Genomic DNA, 26126 nt, shown 5'->3' with positions numbered 1-26126 from the left:
GCAGAGTGCCTGGAGGCCACACTTCTCTTCCTGGCTTTGCCTTATCAGACACCTACTAGCTGAGCCACCCTAGGCAAGTTTGCCTTGGTTTCCTCATCTGTAAGATGAAATCTGGAGAAGGAAATGGCAAACCCTCAGTATCTAGGCCAGGAAAACCCCAAAGGGAGGGCGCAGAGTCAAACATGAGGGAAAGGACTGACCGCCAGCACCACCTTCACAGTTGCGTCTGTGGCGCCTTCCAGCTGCTCCGAGAAATTTCTTGGTTACTCTTGACTCCTGGGTTTGCACGTCAAAGTTCCTCCATTACTCTTTTCATCAGAAATGCTCGAAATCCTCTCTTCCTTAAAGATCCTTCCTCTGTTACCCCCCAGGCTCCCCATTCCCAGAGTGATGCTAAACTTTTCAGGTTAAGGCCTTTTAGGGTAGTTAGATACCCTGTAGAAGATCTATTTAGTATTTCATTCCCCCCAATTACGTGTAAAACAATTTTCAACATTTGCTTTTAAAATTGAGGTCCAGATTTCCCCCTCCCATCGAGAAGGCGAGCAGCTTGATACAGGCTGTACGTGTGTAGTCCATGTTAGTCAGGCTGTGAAAGATGGACGGCTTCCAGACAGAAGGCTCCCTCCTCCTCCTCTGGGAATCCCTGTTTTGCTGCCCATCTCCCCCCGTCCCATGGCTTGTTTTCCTTTGTATTCCTTGGTCATGTGCACAGGAATATAAGCATGGAGCCCCTGGGGGCCACCTTCCTTCTTTTCTAGGTTAGGACCCTGAGTCTTAGGGGTTAATTGACCGGCCTGTGGTCATCCTGTACTCTCCACTCCACCATGCTCGATGATATGAGCTCTCTGAGAGCAGGGACTGCCTGGGTTGGGGTTCGTTATCCTTCCCTAGCCCGCTGGCCCAGTGCTCTTAGTGGCTGTCCCAGCAGCACTGACTTTCCAGAGTGCATCTGGGGACTGAACTCGGGGGAGTGCTCCCTGGTCCTCATTCATTTCCCTCTCCCCATAATGGCCGGCCTAGCTCTCTGGAACATCTGAGGATCAGTCAAAGGATCATGCGGCTCATTAAAGATAAATCCTGGACTCTGGACTCTGGAGCCTGAAGTCTTCCCTGCCTAGTGCCCTGCGGCAGAGAGACTCTGACCCTCTCCCTCAGCCCTCCAATCCTCCCCTACAATTACCTCACCACACTGCATTCAGCAGGCACCAGTCAGTGCTCTGCTGTCTCAGATTCCAGTGCACCTTGTCAGAGTTCTAGCCCTCTGCATCTCCCCACAGGTGTCTTGACAGTAATGTGCTCACCTTCCATCCTTCATCAGGAAGGAATCATTTGGTCACTTCTTGAATTTCTGTTTCCCCTCAGTTTGTGGACCGGGCCAATCCAATGGACAAACACGTGGAGGTGATGGTGGACAAGTACGGCCTGTCCTCAGCTCCAGTCGCAGCTCAGCTCTTCGGATGCGCTGGCAAAGAACACATGGAGAAATACGGTACCTGCGGGAGTGCGGGTTCAGTGGGATGGGGGGAAAGCAGCCATCAGGTCTGTGCTGCAGAGAGCACAGAGGGCTCGGGGCTGGGTCCTTGCTCTCAGAAGGCTCCCATGTTGTGGGCCACATACCCCGGCTCTGCTCCAGTGGGCAGGAAGGTGCCCCTGGGGCCCTCGCTTAGTCCTTGGGGACTTGGACCCTTCCTCTGGCCTTCATGCTGTCTGGCTGGATGGGATTTGCTTCTGTCACGTGGGGAAGCCACATTGCTCTAAATGGTATTAGAGTCCTGTTCGTCACCATCCTCATTGCCCTGCCTTCCTCCTTTGTCCTCCTGGTCTGTGCTGCAGCATGTGTGGGTGGGGGCTGGCATCCTGGGCTTTCACCCTGGAAGGCAAGCCCTGGTATGTCCCCCAGGCCCAGACGTTTCAGGCTGGGCCCACTGAAGAACAGTCTAAGTCAGCCTGCAGAGCTGCGCCGTGGGCACCTGTGGGATGATACATGTCGGAGCCGTCACAGCTGCCAAGGGGCCGAGGGGCAGAGGGGCAGAGGGGCCGAGGGAATCCTGACATCATCTCTGAAATATTGGTGCCTGCGCAGGAAGCACCATTTCAAAGGTGGCCTTGCCTCTGCTGCATCCTCATCTCTCTGATGGCTTGAGAATGGTGGTGGCTGGCTCGAGCAAATCTGCTGAGAGAGGGCCCTTAGAGGGCGTGAGCTCTAGCCCTGCCCTGCTTGTGGAGGGCATCGCCACTTGGCAGAGTCTCTCTGCTCACCTGGGCAGGGGTGCTTAGCTTCAGAAGATTCTTGGCCCAAAGGCCTTTCTTGGGGCAATCTATTTCCTTGTTTGACTGGAAATACTCAGAAAGTCACTTTTTGTTTAGCATTCAGAACAACCAAGTGGTCTAAATGTTGAAAAATCAATTTTCTTTGGATTTTCAGTTGCACTTGGTTGGTTAATCCCATCTAGCTTCTTTTCTAGTTTGTTTTATGAAGTTAAAAGAAAAAAACAACTGGACCCTTTGTGGCTCTTCTTACAGTAACTGGAAGCTTAGCTTGTCGGAAGTTTTATACCCACTGTACAGATGAGGAAGCTGAGACAGAACGTTGCTGTGGCTTGCTCATTTTCACATGGTTCATAGATGTAGGAGCCAGGCAGGCCTTGGGACCACTTCGCCTGCTGCCTCGCAGGATGAGGCTGGAAGATGGGGGAAGCAGAATGTGTCCTGTCTCCTTTGTTGGTACTGCAGGCTTAACGTACACATGCCCCATTTGGCAGTCTTTGTCTTAGTTCAGAGTGTAATATTTAAGACAAATGCCGGGAGAATGCTAAGATTGGTGCAAATTTTAGTCAGCACGTTATTCCTCATCCCCATGACCTTTCCCTGAGCCAGAGACTTGCTCAGAACTTGTGGTGGGATTTGAGAATTGCTCGAAGCTCTTGCTATGTCCCACAGGTGTATACAGGAGATTATTCGGGGTTTTGTAAGTATTTTGAAAATTAGAGGATTGATACAGTTGGGAAACTGGGATGCTTCATTCCTGATCACTCTCCCTCTCAGGGGAGTGGGGTGCTCTTGTCTTTCAGAGACAGATCATCTCATTCCGGTTTTGGGAAGGGTCTTCCTTGCATTCAGCTGATGAAATCTACGTCCTAAGAGTTTCTACCAAATGGGGAAATTCTGAGTTCTGGCCCAGTCCGGCACGTCCTGTTGTGTGGGGCGTCGAGAATTGTGCTTCTGCTGTGGCTTCCCTTTGCTGGGCTAGCTGTGATTTTAGATCATTTTGGTCCAGGCAGAGCCCTTGGGAGGTTGAATCTGAGGCTATCACTGAATGAGCCTCGCAGCGTCTTTTCAGTTGCTCCCAGCCCACATCAGGTCCTTCAGTCAGAAGCGGTCACTGCTGCCGAGGCTCCTCCCCTTGTCACCAGCCTCCCCTAAGTGCCTTGGGTGGAGGCAGAGCAGGCTATTCTGCAGGCTGGAAGACTGATTGTACCTTAAAGAGGTCCAGATGGGTGCAGAACTGGTTCCAACATCGCTGGAGGGCTTCTGGCAGGCCTTCCTTCAAGCAGACTCCCGGACATTTTCCTTGGCTTATTAGCAAGCCCGGGGAACCAGAGCTGAAACCAGTTCTTGTGTCAGGTAGAATAGGCAGGGGGGGGGTTTCTGCTTAGTAGTTGACTCAGTTTGATAACCAGATTCCCATTTAGTGGCAAATAGATTCTAATGGGACGGGCTTGTTTGATACACTTTCCATGTAGAGTGATTAAATTAGGTAGGTACCATTATCTTTTATTAATATTATATATTACCTTTTTTATTAATTATTAGTTAACTATTAATATCAATACATATCAATTTAATATTAATTAATATTATTAATAACATAATATGTTGCCTTTTATTAATATTATATAAACAAAGTGATATCTATATACTTTAACAGATGTTTACCTTGTCCACAGGTACAAAAATTGAACATTTTGCAAAAATTGCTTGGAAGAATCACAGCCATTCAGTCAACAATCCGTAAGTATCCAGAGCCATGGCAGGGTTTCCTGCAGTGTTATGCAAAACTTCACTGCTCATAATGAAGCAGAGGCTGAGCGTCCAACTCACGTTCTCTGGACTTCAAACACAGAGTCCTTTTCCGACCCCCCTTCCCTGCCTCCCCGGTCTTCTCTGTAGAAGTGAGATCAGCCGCCAGGAAGAAGCTTGCGTCAGAGGTGCTGGGATAAGATGAAGGGGATTTGGGTTCAAGTCAAGTCAAATAGCACTTTTTTTTCAGAATCTCAAAATTTTATTTTTAAAATAATAATAGCCTTTTAGTTTTCAAAATACACACAAAGATAGTTTTCAGCATTCTCCCTTGCAAAACCTTGTGTTCCAAATTTTTCTCCCTTCCTCTTGCCACCCCCTCCCTTAGACAGCAAGCAATCCAATATAGGCTAAACATGTTCAGTTCTTCTAGACATATTTCCACATTTATCACGCTGCACAAGAAACATCAGATCAAAAGGGGAAAGAAATGAGAAACAAAAAACAAGCAAACAATAAAAAAGGTGAAAATACTATGTTGTGGTCCACACTCAGTTCCCATAGTCCTCTCCCTGGATGCAGATGGCTCTCTTCATCACAAGCCTATTGGAACTAGCCTGAATCATCTCATTGATGAAGAGATCCACGCCCGTCACAGTTGATCATCACTCAATCTTGTTGTTGCCATGGATGATCTCCTGGTCCTGCTCATTTCCCTCAGCATCAGTTCCTGTCAGTCTCTCCAGGTCTTTCTGAAATCCTCCTGCTGGTCATTTCTTACAGAACAATAATAATCCATAACATTCATAGACCATAACTTACTCAGCCATTCCTCAGCTGGCGGGCAGCCCCTCTCGGCTCTGACTTTGTGCCAGGCCCTGTGCCCAGTTCAAGGAAACAGAAGCAGCCCCTGACCTCCTCTAATGGGGGAGACAACATCAAAATAAGTGGGACCAGCCGGATCCTCACGGGGTTAGTTGGAGAGAGCAGAGGGCAGGCCCTCAGAGCCCACTGTGTGTGGAGGCCTCCGGGCCCTGACTCAGCCCTGGGCCGGGCAGGGGGTGGGTGAGCCAGGAAGGGGGAGGGCTCAGTGGGTTCTCTAGGGGCCTTGGTCAGGAAAAGGCGATTAATGTCTTAGGTGCCAAGACAACAGCATAGGACAGATTTTAACTCACTGCAGTCACAGTGTGGAGAGAGACGCTTGTGGGAGTTGGGGGATGGTAAGAAGGGGGAGCTCAGCCGAGTTAGTCATGGGAAAGGGGGGACCTGGAGGCTGCCTTGCGGAGGAGCCACCACGCTTGGTCTGTGTCACCTAAGAGACAGAACAGGGCTCCCTGGTGAAGCTTTTTCCAGGTTCCCAGCATAGGGCCAGTTCTCCTTCCGGACGCCCAGGGCCTGGGCCCTGGGCAGGTTGGTCCCGGGCTCAGAATGCCCATCCTCACTCTAGGCCCTGGACTCTCCAATTGTCTTCCAGCCTCAGGTGCCATCTCCTGGAGGCCAGTCCCCATGCCCAATGCCCCTGCTTGCCAGCGCCCGTGCCCAGGCATTTCTCTGTGTGCACTGCTTCCCTCAGTGGAGTCTAAGGAGGGCAGGTGGCTCTGACTGCCCAGCCCCCCACGGCTCCAGGCACAAAGAGTAATCAATGGGAATGAAATATTGGATGAAAGAGTGGGTTAGTGTGGGGAGAGGCCTGAGGCAGAAAATCCCGGAGGAGGACATGGTGGAGGAGGGTCTGCCATAGAGAGGAGGGCCTGGCATAGGGAGGAGGGCATGGCAAAGAGGGGCTGGCAGAGGGAGAAGAGGAGAATGGTTCTCTTCTGGGTGGAGACAGGAAGTGGGCCCTTTATGCTGGTCATTTGGTTACTCTGCTAAACCTGCCTGGGAGTGGACCCTCAAGGGCTCGTGGGGCACTGAGCCGGCCTCCTTGGGAATTGTGAAGGCAGTGGAAAGGCAGCAGAATCCACAGTTGTGCTTCTGCGCATGTGCCCGTCTCCTATTTGTTGCTTGAATGGTTACTCATCCTTTAAGGACCAACTCCCAGACCACCTCCTCCAGGAAGCCCTCCCTCCCTTCCTTTCAGCAGCTCCCTTCCCCTGGGATCCCAGAGCTTTGTTTTCACTTCCTTAGGCCCTTCTGCTTGTGTCATGCCTTTCAGTTTACCTTAGTTGTTCCTGGACCAGAAGGTTGTGTGGGCACACTGGTCTGCAAACAAAAGGCACTTAGTTGAGCCTGCAACAAATCTTTATTAAGTGCTTGTTATGTACAAGATACTGGGGATGCAAATAAAGGTGAAAAGAATCCCTGCCCCTCAAAGAGCTTGGATTCTAATTGAGAAAGGACCCCCCCCCCAAAAAAAAGGGAGTTGGAAAAATCAGGGAGGAGGAGGTACCAGGGAGGGGGTGGCTGGTGCAGAGCTCTGAAGGCTGCCTGGCTCTTGGTCTTCTTTAAATGGCACTTGCAGGAGGGGGAAGGTGTCTCTGAGGCGGGCGGGCTCCCAGGGGCCAAAGCAGCCGAGGCCTGAGTCATGTCTGGGGGGTCAGAAGCAGAGGGAGGAGGGGGGAGGAGGAGGAGGAGGAGGAGGAGGAAGGAAGTCCTCTGTCTTCATCAGCTGTGACTCCTCCACCTGGCACAGAATCTGGTGCAGAGGGAGCGGATTCATCGGAAAGCCTTTGGCGCTTGTTACCATGTTACTTTTTGAAAGGAAAATAAAGCAAGAGGGAAGATTTGGTTTTTATCGAAATTTCCCTTGCTTAGAAGAGTATCTTTGGATAGGCAATCCTTTGTGTCCAGGAAGATGCTTTGCTGAACACTGCAGCCCTTCCCATGCTCCTGGAGTTCCTTCCATCCCCCGTCCCTCCCTTCCCCAGCCTGGTAGCCCCCGTCTCACAACTGACCTTTTTGTCCCCAGGTATTCCCAGTTCCAGGAAAAGTACAACTTAGAGGAAGTGATGAATTCTCGGAAAGTCTTTGATTATCTGACCATCTTGCAGTGTTGGTAAGAGCGCTCCATCTGACATGGCGCAGAGTCTGCCGCAGTTGCTCCTGCACAAACTGGGCATTTGACGCAGGGCTCCCCAAGTCCCCTTTGCTCCATTCTCTGCCAAGCTCTGGTGCCTGTGGTGGAGCCCCGGGCTCTTTCTTTAAAGCTATATCAGCGCCTCCTGTTTCTCCGTCCTTGCCCCCCACTTCTCCCAAGCAGTTCCTCTGCCCGAGGAAGGAGGCTCACCTCATCCTCGGCCACACTTAGAGCTCACGGCTCTGTGGCCATTTTGTCCTGGGCCTGCCAACTTCAAATCCCCCTTGAGCGGAAACTGCGAGGTGAGCGTCCAGCCCCTCCCCTTTGGTCCTGGTGAAGCTGCCCCGGCTGCAGCCCGCTGTGAGGTTCTGGGCTGGCCTAGTGAAGTCTTTGGGAGGCCGGGGGGACAGAGGCAGGCCCTTCGTGGCTGAGGGGGGGATGCTGCAAACCCTTGGCCATGAGGCAGTTGGAGGCACCCCAGGCGTCTTTTTGTGGGATCCTCCTCCCCTCTCTCAAAGGGGTCTATAAGGGGGAGGCGCCTTCTTCCCAGTCGCCTGGTGTCATGGCAATAGGGACAGGATGGAGACTCACAGGGGAGACAATAGGGACAGGATGGAGAAGTGGGACCCATGGGGGAGGTCTGTACCTCCTGGGGGCCTCGTAGAGGGCTCGGTCTCTAACCTTTTACCAGAAATGTGAGCAATGGGACAGCTAATTCGGCATGTGCTCTCGGTGACTTTCCTTGGGGCCCGTCAGTTCAGAGTAGAAAAAGGTGGCCAGGATCCTCCTGGAGGCACCAGGAGTGATTGATCTGGAGCGGGGATGGGTGTCATTTGTCATTTGTGCTTTCAGCCCCACTTCTGATGGGGCGGCCGCGGCAATTCTGGCCAGCGAGTCGTTTGTAATCCAGCACAACCTGCAGTCCCAAGCCGTGGAGATCGTGGCCCAGGAGATGGTGACGGACCGCTTGAGCACCTTCCAAGAGGACAGCATGATCAAGGTGGTACGTCCCATGGCCTGAGACCCCCCCCCCCACCCCCAGGGAGGGAGAGTGGGCCCCTCACCCCTCCAATGGCTGGGGACTTGTCGTCCATTCTGTTGTGCTGCTGGGCCCACCTGCTCCCTCTGGGCCCTTTGAGCCCTTCATGTGGTCACCTTCTGCTCCCCCCCAGACCTTCTCCTTAGAGAAATACTCTGGGCTTCCTTCGGCTTCTCTTGAAAGAGCTGTGTGTGCCTGTTCTCTGCACTGGCTGCATTCTGCTTTCTCTTACTGATCTGGCTGTTAAATGAGCACGTGCATTGGTGAGACCTGGTGGCTGAGGGCAGAGGGACTGAAGGAAGCCCCCCCTCAGGTTCCAGGCAGTGCTGGGGGGCTGCCAGACCAAGGGCATCATTTCACTATTGGGGGTTCCCTATGGCAGCAAAATCACAGATTTGTCAGAAAAAATCCCCCAAGAACCCCCAGAGTTATCGGCTCACTAGGCAACCCCAGGGCTGCTGGGCAGCTCATGGGAAACCGCCATCTGCCAAGGGCCCATCTTCTCTGGGCCGGATGCTAGAGAGGTGCTGCTTGGGAGGGCCGAGGTTAATTTAAGCACAGCCTGGGCAGTCTATCATTAGCGTCCCTGCCCACGATCACACTGATGTCTCTGATAACCAGGCGCTGCCCCAGAGGCGTCAGACTTGGCCCCGGGCACTGCAGCTTCCCTGGTCCCTTGTGGTTGGCCGGTGTGGGCAGCAGAGGCCCAGGGTAGACCACGAGCGCCCGGGAAGTTGTTCCCCAGGGGCCCCACAAGGACTGTGCCATGGAAGGGAGTCTGTGGGCCATCTGTGGGGGGTGGGGCGCCGCCTCCTGCAGGAAGCCCCTTTCATCTCCTGCCAAGATGACCCTGCCCCTCCTCTGGTTGCTCCACCCCCACCCACAGGGGCCCGTCCAGGTCAGCCGAGCCCAGGGACCTCACCTGGGCGCTTCCGCTCTGTCTCCTTCTGGCTTCAGGTGGGCTTTGACCTGAGTAAAGAGGCAGCCAGACGGTGCTATGAGAAGTCCGGCCTGAAGCCCAAGGACGTCAACGTGATTGAGCTCCACGACTGCTTCTCGGCCAACGAGCTCATCACCTACGAGGCCCTGGGCCTGTGTGCGGAAGGTAGGGCTGCCGGCTTGGCCCCCCCCCCCCCCCCGGGCTTGTGAGTGTGTGTGTGTGTGAGTGATGTGCGTATGTGAGTGTGTGTGTGAGAGTGTGTGGGATGCTCTGAGCTTTGCAGAGCACTTGACAAAGGTGATCACAGCAGCCTGGGAGGCCGGTGGAGTTATTCACCATTTACAGATGAGGAAACCGAGGCAGGCAGTGATGAAGTGACTTGCTCAGCCTGGAGAAGTGGGAGAGTCCCCTTCTCTCCCCCCTCCCTCTGTCCCCAGGGAGGCTGGGCTCCGACCTCAGCCCTGGGGGCTCAGCATCCCCACGCCTCATATCACAGAGGACAGAGTGCCCTCAGAATGATCCCCCCTCCTCCCGGCCCTTTGCCCCTGAAGGTCCTTGGGGGGAGCAGCGGATCCTGGGCCGGAGAAGCCTGGGGCTCCTGTGCCGGGACTGCTGATCCTTCCCTGTTTCTGCTGAGGAGGGGAGGAGCCTGCTTGGAGCTGGAGCTGAGGAGGTCTTTGGGCTCTGGGCCCTTGGGTGGACCCGGCTATCGGGGCCCTGGCCTTTCCGGCCCCGGGGCCGAATGACATCATGGGGGTGCATTTGTCCCTTCTGGCGTCGGCGTGGAGGACACATGCGTGATGTGGGGGAGAGCGTATCCCATGCCTGGGACGATCCGTGGGGGACGGGCGGTGACGCTCCGCCAATTATGGTTGGGTAAATGTTGGGTAGAATGCAGAGAAGAGCTGGAGGACAAATAACAGAGCTCAGATTCTGTCAGATTTACCATCTCTGGATCTTGGCCATTTTCCTGTGACTGGCGGCCCTGAGGTGAATGCTTTCCTTGCCCCCAGCCTCCCAGAGACCCTTGTTCCCAGGACTCTGTCAGAAGTTACAGGTCCTGGGAGGGAGGGGGGCTCTCCTGGTGCATGAAGCCCTTCCTCAGCCACCAGCTTCTCCTCCGGCTCAGTATCCACGTCTTAGAAGCTCTGTGCAAGTGTTTTTTTCACCTTCCAAATAGATTTTTTTTCATTTCCTGGGTGTCTTCCCCCATTTCCCTCCCACTGTCCTCTCCTAGGCCTTATCCCAAATAATTAAAAAATAAAAGAGGAAGAGGAAAAGCAGCCTGTGAAACTTTGAAACCATTTGCCACAGGCCCGCCCTTCTGCAGAGAGCAAGGCTCCTTCTCCCTCTCTCTGGGTTCCAGGCTTGTTCTTGACTATGTCACAACATCTGATCTGGATTGTCTTTCCATAGACATTGTGGCGACAGTTCACATGGCTCTTCCTGTCGCCCTCTGTCAGAACTGTCTTAAGTTGTGTTGATAGAAAATGCTTATTTAGATTTCTAAACATCGCAGCAAACTGAAGAAACATCTCTGGTGTCAGCTTCAGCTTCATTTTTGCCCTTTATTTTTTTTAGGAAAGGCAGGAGAGCTGATTGATAGAGGAGACAACACCTACGGAGGGAAGTGGGTGATAAACCCCAGCGGGGGACTGATTTCCAAGGGCCACCCCCTTGGGGCCACAGGTAACCCCACCCAGCTCCTATGCTTAGCAGTCTTGGACTGTGCACTGAGCCCGGTGCTTCTGGGGAGGGTTTGAAGGGGGATGTTCTCGTCTGAAAATTGTTCACGTTTTCTGACCATCTATCAGTTGGAATTGGCTTGTATACTTATAAAGTTGGGCGACTTCTCGGTGGATTTTAGACATGAGGCCTTTATCAGAATTCTGGGTGTAAAGTTCTTTGCCAGTTTTCTTCCTGCTTGAATGTATTCTATAGGCTCAGACGGTGCCTCTAGAGCGAGGGCTTCCTCCCTTTCTTTCTGTTGCGGATCCCCTGGGCAGTCATTCCAGGGGAGCCAGGAACCTCTTCTCTGAATAGTGTCTGTGAGTGCCTCGGATAAAGTCCTCAGGAAACCCTACAAAACAAACTACTTAGGTTGACTACCATTGTCCACGTCCCAAAGGGTCAGGTTCCTGGGCCCCTGAGATTTCCCCATTTAGGCCAGAGGAAGACCCCGCTCAAGAGTGGGTGATCTGCCTGGTGTCTGCCTCCTCCCCTCTGCTGAAGAGGCTCTCTGTGAAGTCCCGGCTGGCCTCTCCCTTGCTTCCTCTGCAGTGTTGGACCTCCTCCTGGCTTCTGCACCCTTACGAGTCTCCTCCTGCCTCTCTGGCCTCTCCTTCCCTGAGCACTGGGTGCTTCCTACCTCCGCCGCCTGGTTCTGGCCTCCCTCCTTTTCTTTGCCTTGGCCTGCATCTGCTCCTGACTTCACTCAGGGTCTCTATGCAGTGGGCTCTGGGCTCAGACTGCCTGGGGCTCCGCCCTCTCTGCTGAGCGGCCCCCGGATCCTCTGCTTGTCCCTCAGACTCCGGGTAATGGTGTCACTTGTCCCCCAGCACCCCCTGGGAGCTCATCCCTGCCCCACACCTGGACTCTTGTGATCCCCTTTCCTTCGTACTGTGTTTGATGACTGTGCCGGGCAGGGCTGATACAAAGAAGGAAGGAGAAGAGCACCTTCTGCCCTCGGTGAGAGGCTCTAGGGCAGACCGGCTTACTTCTCCTACGCCCAGTACCTAGGAGAGGGTGCAGGCGAGACCAAGGGGGGGGGTGATCACTTGGTGCCACGGGCAGGGATGTTTCCTCCCGGAAGTAGCCTGTCAGGTGGGCCATGAGATTAGGCCCTGGGCCCTCACTGAATTCCCATTCCTGGCTGTTTTCATCGAGAGATAAGAAAGAGAATTCCCACTATTCCTTGGTGAGACCATTCCAGTGCTTGAGGCTTTGGGCAATGTCAAGTGAAGGGGAAACCACCAAAACCGAGTCAGGTCATCTGACAGGGCTGACCGTTAGTGAGAGGAAATGTTTACTTGCCATCGATTTTCAAGATGATCTGGGTGTGGCCTGTGGCTGGAGTGCTCCTGGGAAATGTTCGGGGCTGATGATCTCTGAGTTGTTCCATTGGCTGCTTGAAAAGCAAATGACAGTGGGTTCTGAGAGCTTCCAAGCATACTGCAGGAAGACAGGGTGGTGTAGGGGTGGGGAGCAGGGGGTGGGACCACCTGGACCTGAATAGGCTCAGTGTAGGCATGAGATCATACCAGCTCGGTAGGAGCTAAATATTTCCATAGAATTACTTTTGAATGCAGTGCATGGATCCATGAGATGTTCCTAGTTGCTTTAATACTATCCAATTTGGGCACCTGGGTTTAAATTCTTAAATTACATATTTTCTGCTTAATTGCCAGTTTAAAACATTAAAAAAATAACGTTTGTGGAATTAAATTTGCCAGTTTTACTTCTTCAGCTAAGAAAGAGTTGATAAAACATCTATTAAATACTTTCTATTTGCCATAGAAAGGACAGAAACAATCTTTGCTCCAGGGATCTCACAATAGAATGGAGACCATCTGTAGGTATCTTGATACCTATAAGATGTGACTAAATAGACGGAAGGCCATCTGAGGAGAAAGGGACCAAGAATCAGGGAGAGGGACTAGGAAAACACAAATATACTTTTCTTTTAATGAGAATTTTCTTCAATTTTGACCCAGGAAACAGAACTCACAAGAAAATCTGTGTAATCTGTGTAAATATTTAAATGTCCAACACAAATTCTGCCCACAGTTCTTTGCAGATATTAATAGAGTGGTTTTGGAAGTGCACCGACGTTGGAGTCTTTTCAAGGCTGCTTAAAACCTTATTGTTTTCCAGTCCTTTCGAACAGTAAAGTGTTGTGATCTCTGAATGTGGACTGGGATGGTGGTTTTTGCCCCAGCTAGCTTAGTTTGTGGCTTGTACTCTTTTGTTAACACCATTAAACTCGTTCTATTTTCTTGGATCATAATTCTGAATTATCCGAGGCCAGAATCACTTTTAACCATTTATGTTGCTGTTCTGTTCAATTCAACAAACATTTATTAAGCACAGAGCAAGAAGCAGCGTGGGTATTATGGACATGGGGCTGGCCCCTTGAAATTAGGCTGGGTGGGTTTAAGGCTTGCCATTGATCCACACTGAGTCTGTGTCACTTAACCCGGCAGCTTGCTACAAGTACTTGTAGCTTTCCACGACAGGAATTAACATCAGAGATAAATGGCTGAGGCGCTCTCCATTAAGATGGGCCCTTGCCTGCAGTGTAATGGGGGAGGCAGATGGCCCTGGGGGTGGAGGGAAGAGAAGGTCTCTCAGCCCAGCTGAGCTGGAAGGAAGATGTAGAGACAACAAAAGTCGGTGACATAGCCAAGCCACGGAGGCAAGAGGGGGCAAGATAGTGGAGTCCAGTTCCTTTTGACTTGGGAGGGAAAGGCCAGACAAAGATGGCAGAGGACATTAAGGTGAGGCTGGATCTCTTCTAGCAGCCAGTGGAGAGATCCCCCTTCCCCAGTATTTCTGCCAGGAAACTAAACGTGGTCACAAAGCTCTAAAGTCACTGAAAACAAAATATATTTTCATATTTACATAAATACCTGTAAATGTTTGTGCTACTGGATTGCAATGGAAGCTCCTGGAGGGCAGAGATTGCTTCGGTTTGGTTTGGGTCCCGAATGCGCAGAGAGAGGGCTCAGTCCGTGCTTGTTTGACTTGTATAGCAAGGGGTAGAGGAGAGGCAATAATTGTGTCTGGAACAGAGGGCCCTTTATTTTTCTTTGTTTTTAGGGCTACACTTAGAGATAAATGATGATAAGGCTGGGGGGGAGAATTCATTTTGGAGACACTAAAAAGAGTGATTTGATTTCAAAATCTTTTTGATCGAGACCTTCATTATGTAAGCATTTTGGATTATGCAACTGTTGGTTAATTTTTCTAAGGAGTTTCATAAAATAGAAAAACGGGTTGCCTTGTACACCGAGAGCTCCTGGCCACTCCCGCACTCCTTGCCTGTTTCCTCGTAGAATAAGTGTACTGCCAAAGAAATTGAGCAAGACAGAGATTAGAGACCAATTCAATAATTTATTAAATGGAGAGAAATACTGGGACCAATGGATCCCAAGGCTAGATGAGACTATCATCTCAGAGTCTAGCCTTGAGAGTATCGGGACAACAAGCCTTTTATGGAATAACAACAATGGAGGGACCTAGGTGGGGATAGAGGGAGGTTACTGATATTCTAATGACATTATGGAATGTCTATAAAACCTTTATCTCAACCATTAAGAGGGGTCGGTCATAACCTTAAGGAAGAATTACAAAATAGGACAATTGTAGGAACTGGTCACCCCATTAAAAGTGAACTTTGGCATTACATAAGCACCATGTAAATATTAGTTATCATTTTCATCATCATTATTAATTATATGTTCTCATTTCTCCCATTGGCTTGGGATTGCAGTTTTGGAACCCAGGCCTTGGACTTTCAGTTGGTCCCTGTTGAATTTTGTTTTATTAGATTTCCAATAGGAATTCTTTCATTCTTTGTACTTGTCTTCCCAATGTCCACCACATGGGAGGTAATTAATAATCGCTTGTGAAGTGATGGGTTGCTCTGAGCACTTGTGTTGACTTCTGCCTTTGATCTGAAGAAGCTCCTTAGGATTTTGGGGACTCGGCCTTTGTGCCGTGTCCGAATGTTGCCATAAACGGGAAGCGGGCTTCTGCGTTTGCCCCCCTTTAACAGAGAAGTTTTAAGAAGCAATTGAATAAAAGTGTTGGTTTCCATGTGAGAGGGAACATATTCCAGATGAAAGGTTCAGATTGCACAATTTAATGCTCTAGTTGAGCAACAGATGGATTGCATACAATTGAATTCCCTTAAAAATGGTCCAATGTGATTTGATCTCCTTAATATGTCATAAGGCTTGGAAGTTAGCTTTTTCTTACACAATACATGTTCAAGTGTGCTGATTTTGGAGAAGTGCCTTCATAACCTTTGCATTTGATCTTGATAACTTAGATAAATAGCAGAAACCCTTCAGTGTGGTTAAAAATTGACAGCAGCCTTTGCTTCTTTCTCTAGTTATATCTAATAGGTTTTTGGGGTGAGGGAGATCAGATTTGGCAACATTGGTGATATCTTTGTTAATGGAACGATAACTTTGTAGAACAGTCAGTTGGCTATTAAAGTGTTCTGGGGGGGAGCAGTAAAATAAAGTTGTCCATCTGCTTGAAATGAGTAAACAAATTCTTTTTGGAAATAGCTGGGAGATCATTTTTTAAGCAGAGTCAGTTATTTAGAAATAAATGTACAATAGTAATATTAGTCCTAAAACATTGGCCCTAAGTTATATAACACATTGTACTTGGCTAAAAGCTAAGAGCTGGCACCAATTAAGTCTTGAAATAGAAAACTGGCTGACTTGAAGCCTAGTTAGCTCTCAGCATGTGACTTATTACAGTGGATTTTCAGTGATAGACTTTTTCCCATCAGCTCCCATGCAATGAGTTGGGGCAGCTAGCTAACTTTTGGTATCCAGTCTCATTTTAAAATGAATGTTTAAAACAGATTGGATTTCCTTTTGATGATATCACAGCATCTGGGTTGGAGGGACTTTCTTCTAGAGGCCATTAAGACCCTTCTGTATGGGAACAGAATTCCCCTTTCAGAAACAGCTATTCCCACCTTTGTTGCCGGCCTCTGGCAGGCTGTCTCACTCTGGGTTTTTCTCTGGTTAGGACGTCTATCCTTAAATCTTTCTCCGGTTGCTCTTGCTTTGTTCATGAGGGCCAGGCCAAAGGTCATCCTCTTTGTCCATAATAGCCCTGCAAAGACCTGACATATCTTTCTTGTCCCCTGGTCTACTCCTCAGTTACTTGCTCCTTCTTTTGTGACCTTGAAGCATTTTCCACAACTTCCTTGCCATTCTCTTAGTGTTATCTAGTATATTAATGTGTTTCCTAAAATACGTTGCCCAGAATGGAACTAGAATGATCTATTTGGGTCATGGGTTAGAACTGGGAGAGACTTTAGAGGCAATATAATGTGAGCCCCTCCCTTTGCTGGTGAGGAGCCAAAGCCAGAGTCCTCTGTTTGTTCCAACTAGGGTTGCCTTTCAGGCTTGGCCATGATGCTTTCCTTACTTTCATAGAAATACCTTTTGATTGCCGTCTCAGTGCTGGCTCATACTGAGTTCACAGTCTTAGTGAATCCCCGGGTTTTTTTTTTCAGGTGAGCTTTTGTCTCTCCAAGACTCCCTCTTCTTATCCTGGGGAAATAGAATTTTGGAACCGAAACTCAGATTTTCAGTTGATCCCTGTTGAATTTTGCCTTAATAGATTCAACTCAGGGTGCTGTGGCCCGTTGAGATCTCTTTAGGCACTGACTCTGTTGTCTGTAAATTCCATTGGCTTTTCTTCTCTTTAACTCAGTTGTTAATGAAAATTTGGATAGCACAGGCCCAAGAATAAGGTCCTGGGGCATGCCATAGAAACTGATTTTAATGACTTCTCTTGGGTTTTTCATTTCAGCCTATTTTGAGCCCAGCTACTCAGACCATCATTAGCCCCCATCTTTCTCCCTTTTCCTCAGGAATATCACAAGAGACTTTTTAAGAAGCTTTGCACAAATCTGACTAAGTTATATAGGCAGCATTACTCTTAATCTCCAAGCCTAGTAACCCTATCACAAAGGACATTAAGGTAATTTGGTTTATACTGTAGTTGATAAAGCTATATTGACTCTTAATGGTCCTTGCTGCCTTTCCTCCATATTTATTTGCCACATTTTAAAAAATACATTTTCATGAGGTGAAGACAGGTTTATTGGCATATTTTAAAAAATAAACTCAGAAATACACAAGAAAGATTAATCTGTTAAAAAAAATGTCATATGCTCCACAATCTAGTTTTGCTTCTATAGTGATTATCATTTTCTGCTTGGGTTTTCTGTTGCATTTGAAGACCAACCCCCCCCCCCCCCCCCACTACTCAACCCCAAGCTATCTTTTTTTTTTTTTTTATAGCTTTTTATTTACAAGATATCTGCATGGGTAATTTTTCAGCATTGACAATTGCCAAACCTTTTGTTCCAGCTTTTCCCCTCCTTCCCCCCACCCCCTCCCCTAGATGGTAGGTTGACCAATACATGTTAAATATGTTAAAGTATAAATTAAATACAATATAAGTATACATGTCCAAACTGTTATTTTGCTGTACAGAAAGAATCGAACTTTGAAATAGTGTACAATCAGCTTGTGAAGGAAATCAAAAATGCAAGTGGACAAAAATAGAGGAATTGGGAATTCTATGTAATGGTTCATAGTCATCTCCCAGAGTTCTTTCCCTAGATGTAGCTGGTTCAGTTCATTACTGCTCTATTGGAACTGATTCGGTTCATCTCATTGTTGAAGAGCCAAGCTATCTTGTTGAAGAGATGGAGCAGTTGGTAGAACTAAGCAGTCTGATTTTATACTTACATCAACCTGGTTCAGCTTTCTTTGCCTTATCTGGAATAATGTAGTCATCTTCTAGCCTGTCAAAGCCCCTCTTTCCTCAAATAAATGAGATGAAGCTTTCTGATTTACAATGGTGACCTCACCCATGGCCTACTCCCAAATTTCTGCTTGTACCTCCCTCCCTAAGAGTTGGGCTCCCCACTCCTGGTATTCTAGATCTGGGGTTTTTAACCTTAGCCCTTATAAGGGTGGGAAAGCACCCTTATGTTTCTAGTAACTTTGGTTCCCTGGGTAATCCTCTGTATTTTTTTTGGTGTATTTACAAATATTCTGAGAAAGGGATTTCCCCAGTTGACTGCCCAAGGTGCTCAGGATACAAAGAAGTTGAAGGATCCTGCTCTCCAGCTAACCAGACTTTCCGGTCCTAATTCACAGTCCCTTCTTTCACCTACTGTAAACTCCAAACACACTATGACTTGGCTGCCCCAGATACGTCCTGGACTCACCTTCTTCTGTGCCCTTGTCTATACCTACAGCACTCTTCTACTTCCTCACTTGTGAATGAAGGGATGAAGAAGCATTTATTAAGCACTGCTGTGTGTTAGGCCTTGTAATGAGCAGCACTGTTCCTCTTTTTAAGGGCTTACATTCTAGTAGGGGGAGAGAACAAACGTTTAGGAGGGAAAAGAGCTGGGAAGGAGGGAGGTATTTATGTTTTGGGGTTCTGGTTCATCTTTGCATCTCTCATAACACTCCCCTACAGGCTACTTAGGAGAGTAGGTATGTGTTTAGGAAAAGTTTTTCAATTAAGTGAATCAATGTCTTTTTTTTTTTTTTTTTTTTTGGACTAGACCTGTGATTTTTCTCAGTGTAAGGTGCCTCAGATGAGGAACTTCCCCTTCCAAGTCAAGCTCTTGTCTTCACTACATCTCAGTTTTAGATAGTTGATGGAGCTCTGAGAATGACTTGCTCAGGATCACATGGCCAGTGGGTATAAGAGGCCTATTCTTTGTCCAGTAGACCAAACTTCAGGAATGGATATTGACAATAAGAAAGGAAATTGAATAGTGTAGTGTGAGGGATGCAGAAGACCCTTACCCAAAATGACTACTCAGAGATCACTCAATAGAAAACCTAAAAGTTGTTTATTGAAAACCTCTGGAGGATGTCATCCATCCCATCATGAGATAAGAAAGGGAAAGCTCGTGGTAGGAGGGCTAAAGAAGTAGTAAAAATATACAGCTTTTATACAAGAGATTACATCACAAGTAAGAGAGCATTGAGAAGGGGAGGGGGAGGCATCTAATCCAGGGGTCCTCAAACTTTTTAAATAGGGGGCTAGTTCACTGTCCCTCAGACTGTTGGAGGGCCGGACTCTAGTAAAAACAAAAACTCTGTTTTGTGGGCCTTTAAATAAAGAAACTTCTTAGCCCTGGGTGAGGGGGATAATTGTCCTCAGCTGCCGCATCTGGCCCGCGGCTGTAGTTTGAGGACCCCTGGTCTAATCGGTTGTTGCTATCAGGAGAGATTGGAATGGAAGGTTTCAGGGAAATCTGATTTCTAGGAAACACAAAATCAGGCCTTCAGGCTTAAACAAGCTAACAGACTAAATATCAATAAATGCCAAATACTGTTAAGTGTCATCAGCTCAGGTTAATTAAATATGTTTCTAACTGGTCAAGGCTCAGTAAATATGAGCCTGTGCATATTATACAGATCATAGAGGAGACACAAAAATCATGAAAATTAAATACAGAAAAAGAATTCATACATTCCTGTAAGTTCTTTACCTTGTCTCTCTATTCCACACGGGTGTACGCTATGTTACAATTTATTTATTCTTTTCCATTATTAGATAATGGGATTGGATTAAGCCAAATAAAGAACCTTCTTCATTTGTAGGATATTACTATGTTTTGACAGCATTTCTGAACCTCACCCCTGTCCCCAAGCTTAGGGGAGAAAAACTATTTCATGAAGGTGAAATAAATAGAAAGAAAAAATAAAAACAAAAGGTAACTTGTTTTAAAGATATTTTGTGTTTTAGTAACTGGCTGGAAGGATTTCTTGGTAAGTAGATTTCTGAGGTCAGCTTTTGATTTTTGTTATTCCCCCAGGTAAGAGCTCTGAAGCAAATTCTTGTTTACTCGGAAACCCTCTTGGAGAGTGAAGGGAGGGAGGGCATAGATTATGGAAAAGCTAAAGGAACTAGATTTCCCACCTGCTGTCAGCTTCTCTAAGAGTGAGAAAAATGACAAACGGAAAGCCATGGGTTGGGTCGGGGAAAATAGGCCCGGGCCCCAAGTAAGCAGGCCAGATTTGGGGCTCATGTGGACTCCATGCTGTAGAGAACATGAGGAGTAATTAGCAATCAGCTGGAAATAGGGGACCACTGAGCGGAGGCTGGTGAGGTGATGAGCGCCTTGCTCGGGGGGAGGGGCGGCGTCCGGAGAGAAAGCGGCACATCCCAGAGATGCTGAGGGTGAAACTGACCAGAGATGCTGCAGGTGAAACTGACAGGTCTTGGCGGCAGCTTGGCTATGGGGAAGGGGGGAGGGGCGGAGACGGGGAGGAGTGGAGGATGACTCCCAGGTTTGAGCCTGGAATGGAGCCCTATATTTGGAGGGTAGGTTTCAGGACCTGTCTTTTTGGCTCCCATGCCCCCCCCCCCCCCCCCCCCCCCCCCCCCCAGGCCCGGGGCCGAAGCTCCTCTCGCTCGGAGGTGGGTCCCGGACTAGGCTTGCTGGGCTCGGGCCGGCACGCGCGCTTGGCTCGCTCGCTCCTTGAGTGACTGGTCAGGCCTGGCTGACGCATGCGCGCTCGGTGTCTCTGCTTGCCTCGGCAGGCCTGGCGCAGTGCGCGGAGCTCTGCTGGCAGCTGCGCGGGGAGGCGGGCCCCAGGCAGGTTCCGGGGGCGAAGGTCGCGCTGCAGCATAACCTGGGCCTCGGAGGAGCCGTCGTCGTGACCCTCTACAGGATGGGCTTCCCGGACGACGCCGCGCTGGCCGGCAGGTGAGAGGGCGGGGGACGGCTTCCTGCCCGAGTGCAGCCCTTACGCCGGCCGGGGGCCGGGGGCCGGGGGCCGGGGGCCGGGGGCCGTCGGGGAGCCGGCCCGCAGGGGAGCCGGCCCGCAGAGGGGGAGGGGGCCGGGGGCCGGGGGGCCGGGGCCGGGGGGCCGGGGGCCGGGGGCCGTCGGGGAGCCGGCCCGCAGGGGAGCCGGCCCGCAGAGGGGGAGGGGGCCGGGGGCCGGGGGCCGGGCCGTCGGGGGGGAGGGGGCCCGCGCCGGCCTTGGGGCCGGTGCACGAAGCGACGGGGAAGAAGCCGCAGCCGTCCTTAGCCAGAGGGGGTGTGTCCCGGGGGCGGGTCCCTGGGGAGCCGGGAATGGAGCCGGAGCGCCCCGAAGCCGCCCGCCCCGAGAGGGATCGAGAGCTCCCTGCGCGGGGGGGGGAGAAGGAGGGAGAGGAGGATGCCCTGCAGGTGGGGGTGCCGGTTGGGGCGCTGTCTCGGTGTCCGGCTCTTTTTGGCCCCAGTTGGGTTTTCTTGGCAGAGATCCTGCGAGGGTCGGCCACGTCCTTCCCCAGCCCGCCTTACGGATGAGGAAACTGAGGCAGGCAGCGCGCAGTGGCCGAGGGCAGGTCATTTGGCTCCCCCGACTGCCTGCCGGAGGCAGTGATGTCGGAGAAGGGCCGGAGGCGGAGCGCGGGGAGGCGGAGCGCGGGGAGCCGCGGGACTCCACGGGCGGGTCCCCGGCAGCCGCGAGGGGCCCGAGTCCGGCTGCAGTCTAAGGCTCAGGGTCGGACGCGGTTTGTGATGGGGGTTTCGGTTCCGCCGTGGGGAAGGTGGGAGGGAGAGAAAGGGGATCTTCATACGAGAAAATGCGTGAGATGTTTGGCGACCTGCGGCACAGGCGGCAGGTGAGGGGAAGCCAATGGAGCAGTGATGTCAGCCGCGGTGATGGAAGTATGGGGAAGTGGGGGGGGGTATTCCAAGAGGTGCCTGGTGATGTGGGTGTGGGACTGACCGGCACCTGGGAGCCATCTGCATGACTGGGGATTGAGGAGCTCCCCAAGTGTAGCAAAGGCGGCCGGGACGGGGCTCCGGGCATAGAGGGGACTGAGGAGGAATGTCCGAAGGGCATTGGGGAAGGAAGTGATCAGCAGGCTCCGGCAGCACGAGAGAAGACCTTTGGAGTTTTCAGTTCAAAGGTCCTTAGTAAACTAAGGTTGAGTAGGTGTTACAGAAGAAGCCAGGACTAGAACTCGGCTCCTCAGTACTGAGTTATTGCTTTCTCCAGGTCATTGTCCTCACTTAGGTTCATCCTTCTTTGATGAACATAGGGAATAGGAGAAGGGCAGCTTCTTTTTTTAAAAATAGATTTTTATCGACTTTTCTGGTCTTATATCCCCCAGATTTTGCCGTCCTTTATAGCGGAGAATGAATGACCTCAGCCTCTAGCTAGAATGTTGGTACTTATAGTTATTTATCTGAAGGATCTTTTTTCCTAAAGGACTTACTGGCATTTTCATTTGAAAGAGGCCTTGGTACGCACTTGTGTGTTCTTTTTCAAGTCTGTGCAGGCAGAATTAGTTGGTTAGAAATTGTCAATTTGGAAGTTCTGCAGGCCTCAGTAAGCAACACTGTTTTTATCTTGCTGGAATTATCTCTTAGGAGCTCCGTGGAGCAGTTAGAGGCAACCTATGGAGCAGATCAGGTCCGGGATTCAGTGGAGCTCCTCACATGATGTGTTCTCTCAGAGCCTTTGTGACCCTAGTCTTGACATTGAGTACCTCCCTCTGGGCTGTTATGAGGATCCAGTGAGGAGGATGTACCTCGGGCTTTGTGACCGTGCCAACGTAGGTGTGCCCGGGACTTTGTGACCTGCCAAGTTAGACAGTGACCAGGGAAGGAGCAAGAAAAGATGGCCAGAGCTCATTCTCCAAGTCAGAGGCTAGTAGTGAAGCAGCAGCAGGAAAGGATGGGCACGGGGGGTCAGAGGGCTCGAATCCTGCCTCTGACACCCCCTGTTCTTAGATAAGAAGGTTATCTCTAAAGGTCCCAGTTTCCTTCTCTGAAAGGGTGGGAAGGAAGTTTGCCTAAATTGGCCTTTGAGGTCTCTTCCCCTCTAGGCCATTGACCGCTAGTATCCTAAATTATTCAGTAGCTCAGCTAATGAGAGCATCTATTCTTCCAGAAAAGTTTTCCTAGGGAACCATGGACAAGTAGACACATGCACAGAATATAGACATCTTGTCCTAAGGCAACTAGTATTTAATCTCATGGTGGTTGACCTAGTTTAAAGGGCACCTTTCTACTTTTCTCCACTGGCTGTGTTCTTACTTGCCAGAGAAGCCTGATTCCATCTTCTGCTGAAGCTTTCTTCCATCACTGACTATTCTATCTGCCAGCATCTGGACCTCAGTTTGTCTCTGGCCATGTGACCCATCAATCACAAGCTATGCTATTTCCCAATCTGGCCTGACTTGCTCCAGAATGCCCTTCTTCCCATTTTCACCAGTACATATACTTCCCCCTCCTCCTCCTTCTCCTCCTCCTCTTACTCTTCCTCTTTCCTGATCTCTCCCAACATCACATTTGCTCTCTCCTCTAAATGCCAGGTAATACCTTTTAATCACTTATTTTGCCCACTAAATTATGTGTTTTTTTTATCTTTGAATCCTCTAGAACACCTGTGACGTGGCTTTAATGATAAATTCATACAAAAGCCCTCAACTACATAATTCTCTGTCCAGTTTTAGCATTTTCTTGCTCCAGAACTATGTGACATAATCCAGAAAAATAAGAACTAATAAAGGTTTAGACTGAAACTGAGGCTGATCAGAAAAAATTAGTTACAATTTAATACTGTAGAGTTTTGAGTGTTTTTTTTTTTTTTAATATGGAAAGCTGTTTCAAAGTAAAAAACAAACAAAACCAGCATCGAGCTGGTCACATCATCACAGCATCACATCATTTGAGTGAATATTTATTGTGTGTTATGTCCCAGGCAGGAGTTATATTATTTTAGAAGAAATATTTAGACAGAATTTTAATGAATAACTTTTAAGCACCAGCTTAAGGAATCACAGCTTTAGAAAATAGATAGCTTTTTTCCTTCCTGTATAATAAAGAGAAAGCACATGTGATGCTGGGAAAAATCAGGAAAGACTCTGAGGAGGAGGAGGGTAGTGGAAGAACTAGTGAAAATGGGGGGAGAGACATTCTGAGGCAAATCAAGCCAGACTAGGAAATATACATAGCCAGGAACCAAGTAATAATAAACTTCATTTCATTAAAATGCACTAACTCAGAATTAGTGTAAGTCTGACAGGAGGAGAGTGGGAGAAAGGATTCACTTAACATAGGGAGGGTAAAAATGTGTCAAAGGAATTGATTTCACAAATCCTTGATTTTAGAACATTCTGAAATCTCTCTTTACAGAGTAACTACTGGTATTCAGAGTCATTTTTACTTGTTTATTGAAGAGCCCCAGATCATTTCAGATCGTGTGTGTGTGTGTGTGTCTGTTTGCTTGTTGCCTCCCCCATTAGAGCTCTGAGAAAGCTTCTTTTGCCTCTTTTTGTATCCCAGCACTTGGCAGAGGATCTGGCAAAGACCTAAACCTGACTGTTTTTCTCCCTCTCTTCCCTTCCCATAGATAGCAGACAGTCTAATATAGGTCAAACATGTATACTTTCTAAACACATTTCCATATTCATCATACTGTGCAAGAAAAATCAAATCAAAAGGTGAAAGAAAGGGAAAAAAAAAAAAAAGAAAAAAACCCCAAGCAAACAAACAACAGCAACAACAAAGGTGAAAATACCATGTTGTAATCCAGACTCAATCTCCATAGCCCCCTCTCTGGATGCAGATGGCTTTCTCCATCCAAAATCCATTGGAATTGACCTGAATCCCCTGATTGTTGAAAAGAGCCACGTCCATCAAAGTTGTTCATCACATAATCTTGCTGTTGCTGTATACAATGTTCGCTTGGTTCTGCTCATTTCACTCAGCATCAGTTCATGGAAATCTTCCCAAGCTTTTCTGAAATCATCCTGCTCATTATTTCTTACAGAACAATAATATTCCATAACATTCATATGTTATGAATATAACTTATTCAGCCATTACCCAACTAAGGGGTTAAATTTCTATTTCCCAGCTGAATTACCCAACTGAATTTCTAGTTCCTTGCTATTACAAAATGAGCTGCCACAAACATTTTTGCGCATGTGGGCTCTTTTCCCCTTTTTAGAATTTCTTTGGGATATAGGTCCAGTAGAGACACTGCTGGATCAAAGAGTATGCACGGTTTGAAAGCCTTTTAGATATAGTTTTAAATTGTTTCCCAGAATGGTTGGATCAATTCACAACTTTACCAACAGTGCATTAGTGTTCCAGTTTTTCCATCTCTCCTCCAACACTTATCATTATCTTTTCCTGTTATCATAGCCAGTCTGAGAGATGTAAAGTGGTACCTCAGACTTGTCTTAATTTGTATTTCTCTAATCAATAATGATTTAGAATATTTTTTCGTATGGCTAGAAATAGCTTTAATTTTTTTCATATGAAAATTGTTCAAATCCTTTAACCATTTATTAATTGGGGTATGGCTTTTGTAAATAGAAATTTTATACAGAATTTAAGGCACTACTCTATTAATTCACATTACTGGAGATACTTCAAGGCAAAACAAACTCTTTTCCTTCAAAAACATTTTAACTGACTCCTTTATCCACCAATTCTTCCGAATTAGTAAACTTTTATTGGGATGAACTTCCAGTGTTGGTCTATTCTTAGTCAAAATGTAAAGGACATTTAGAGACAAGAGGTTAATAGGCTATTGCTCAGTTTTTTTTTTTTTTATGAATTCAGTAATGTGAATTGCATAAAATATGTTAGCCTGTTCTAACTTCCTACCCAGACCTTATAAAATTTGGAAATTTCATTTCTCTTGAGGGTTTTTTGTTGTTTGTGTGTTTGCTTAGCTTTTTGTGTTTTTTACTTTTCTAATAGCATTTTTCCAGGAGCAAGAACCGAGTGTTATACTTTTTTGTATCCCACTATTCTGTTCGATAAATATTTTCTTCTCTTTCAGGAAATTGTTGATTTGACTTCTTATATGGTATGTCAGCTTGTTAGACCCAAGGGTTCTGGCTGGAAATTCTGGGAAAATGTCTCTGCCTAGTTTTTCTATTACTTGCTCCTTAGATTTGCTGCTTATTATTCATAAATACAGATATGACCTGTACGTGCTTGATAAAGATAAACACTAGAGCATAAACATATGTAATCATTGAGTGGCAGGTGCTGTGGTTTTAATAATCATAGAAAGATTGCTTACATTGATACTTGAGTGGATTCATGCTCTTGTCAGCATAGAGATCCTCCCTCCGTGGGTGCAGATTTAACTCATCCAGACCTGCTTAGGCTGTTCCCTTCTTGCCTTTGAGGCTTCTGTGCATCATGTGGTTAGCCTCCCTCCAGGTCTTTGATTGGACCACTCCCTTTCCCTGGTGTCCATTGATAACATCTCCTACTTTTAGCATAGTATAATACTAGAGAGCTAGATTTTGAGTCAGGAAGACCTGGATTCAGGTTCTGCCTCTAGTCTTAAGCA

At 48.4% G+C, this 26126-nt stretch overlaps 1 protein-coding gene across 4 annotated transcripts in view; it reads left to right on the top strand.

Moving 5' to 3' along the window:
• Window positions 1-26126, top strand: part of SCP2 (sterol carrier protein 2) — a 70834-nt gene that overhangs the window by 21208 nt on the left and 23500 nt on the right. The window contains exons 6-12 of one of the 4 annotated variants that reach the window (XM_031969098.1): window positions 1366-1492; window positions 3951-4014; window positions 6932-7018; window positions 7892-8042; window positions 9036-9183; window positions 10600-10707; window positions 20353-20518. In XM_031969098.1, the coding sequence (XP_031824958.1) occupies window positions 1366-1492; window positions 3951-4014; window positions 6932-7018; window positions 7892-8042; window positions 9036-9183; window positions 10600-10707; window positions 20353-20518 (851 nt within the window). Of the gene's footprint in view, window positions 1-1365; window positions 1493-3950; window positions 4015-6931; window positions 7019-7891; window positions 8043-9035; window positions 9184-10599; window positions 10708-11298; window positions 14260-20352; window positions 20519-20957; window positions 20984-21163; window positions 21421-26126 lie in introns of those variants that run through there. The other 3 variants (XM_031969099.1, XM_031969101.1, XM_031969100.1) reach the window with 3 other exon arrangements.

Source organism: Sarcophilus harrisii, chromosome 4, assembly GCF_902635505.1.
Source record: "Sarcophilus harrisii chromosome 4, mSarHar1.11, whole genome shotgun sequence".
Taxonomy (NCBI): Eukaryota; Metazoa; Chordata; class Mammalia; order Dasyuromorphia; family Dasyuridae; genus Sarcophilus; species Sarcophilus harrisii.
Note: the sequence above shows the minus strand (reverse complement) of the source record. Positions and strands in the feature narration are given on the sequence as shown.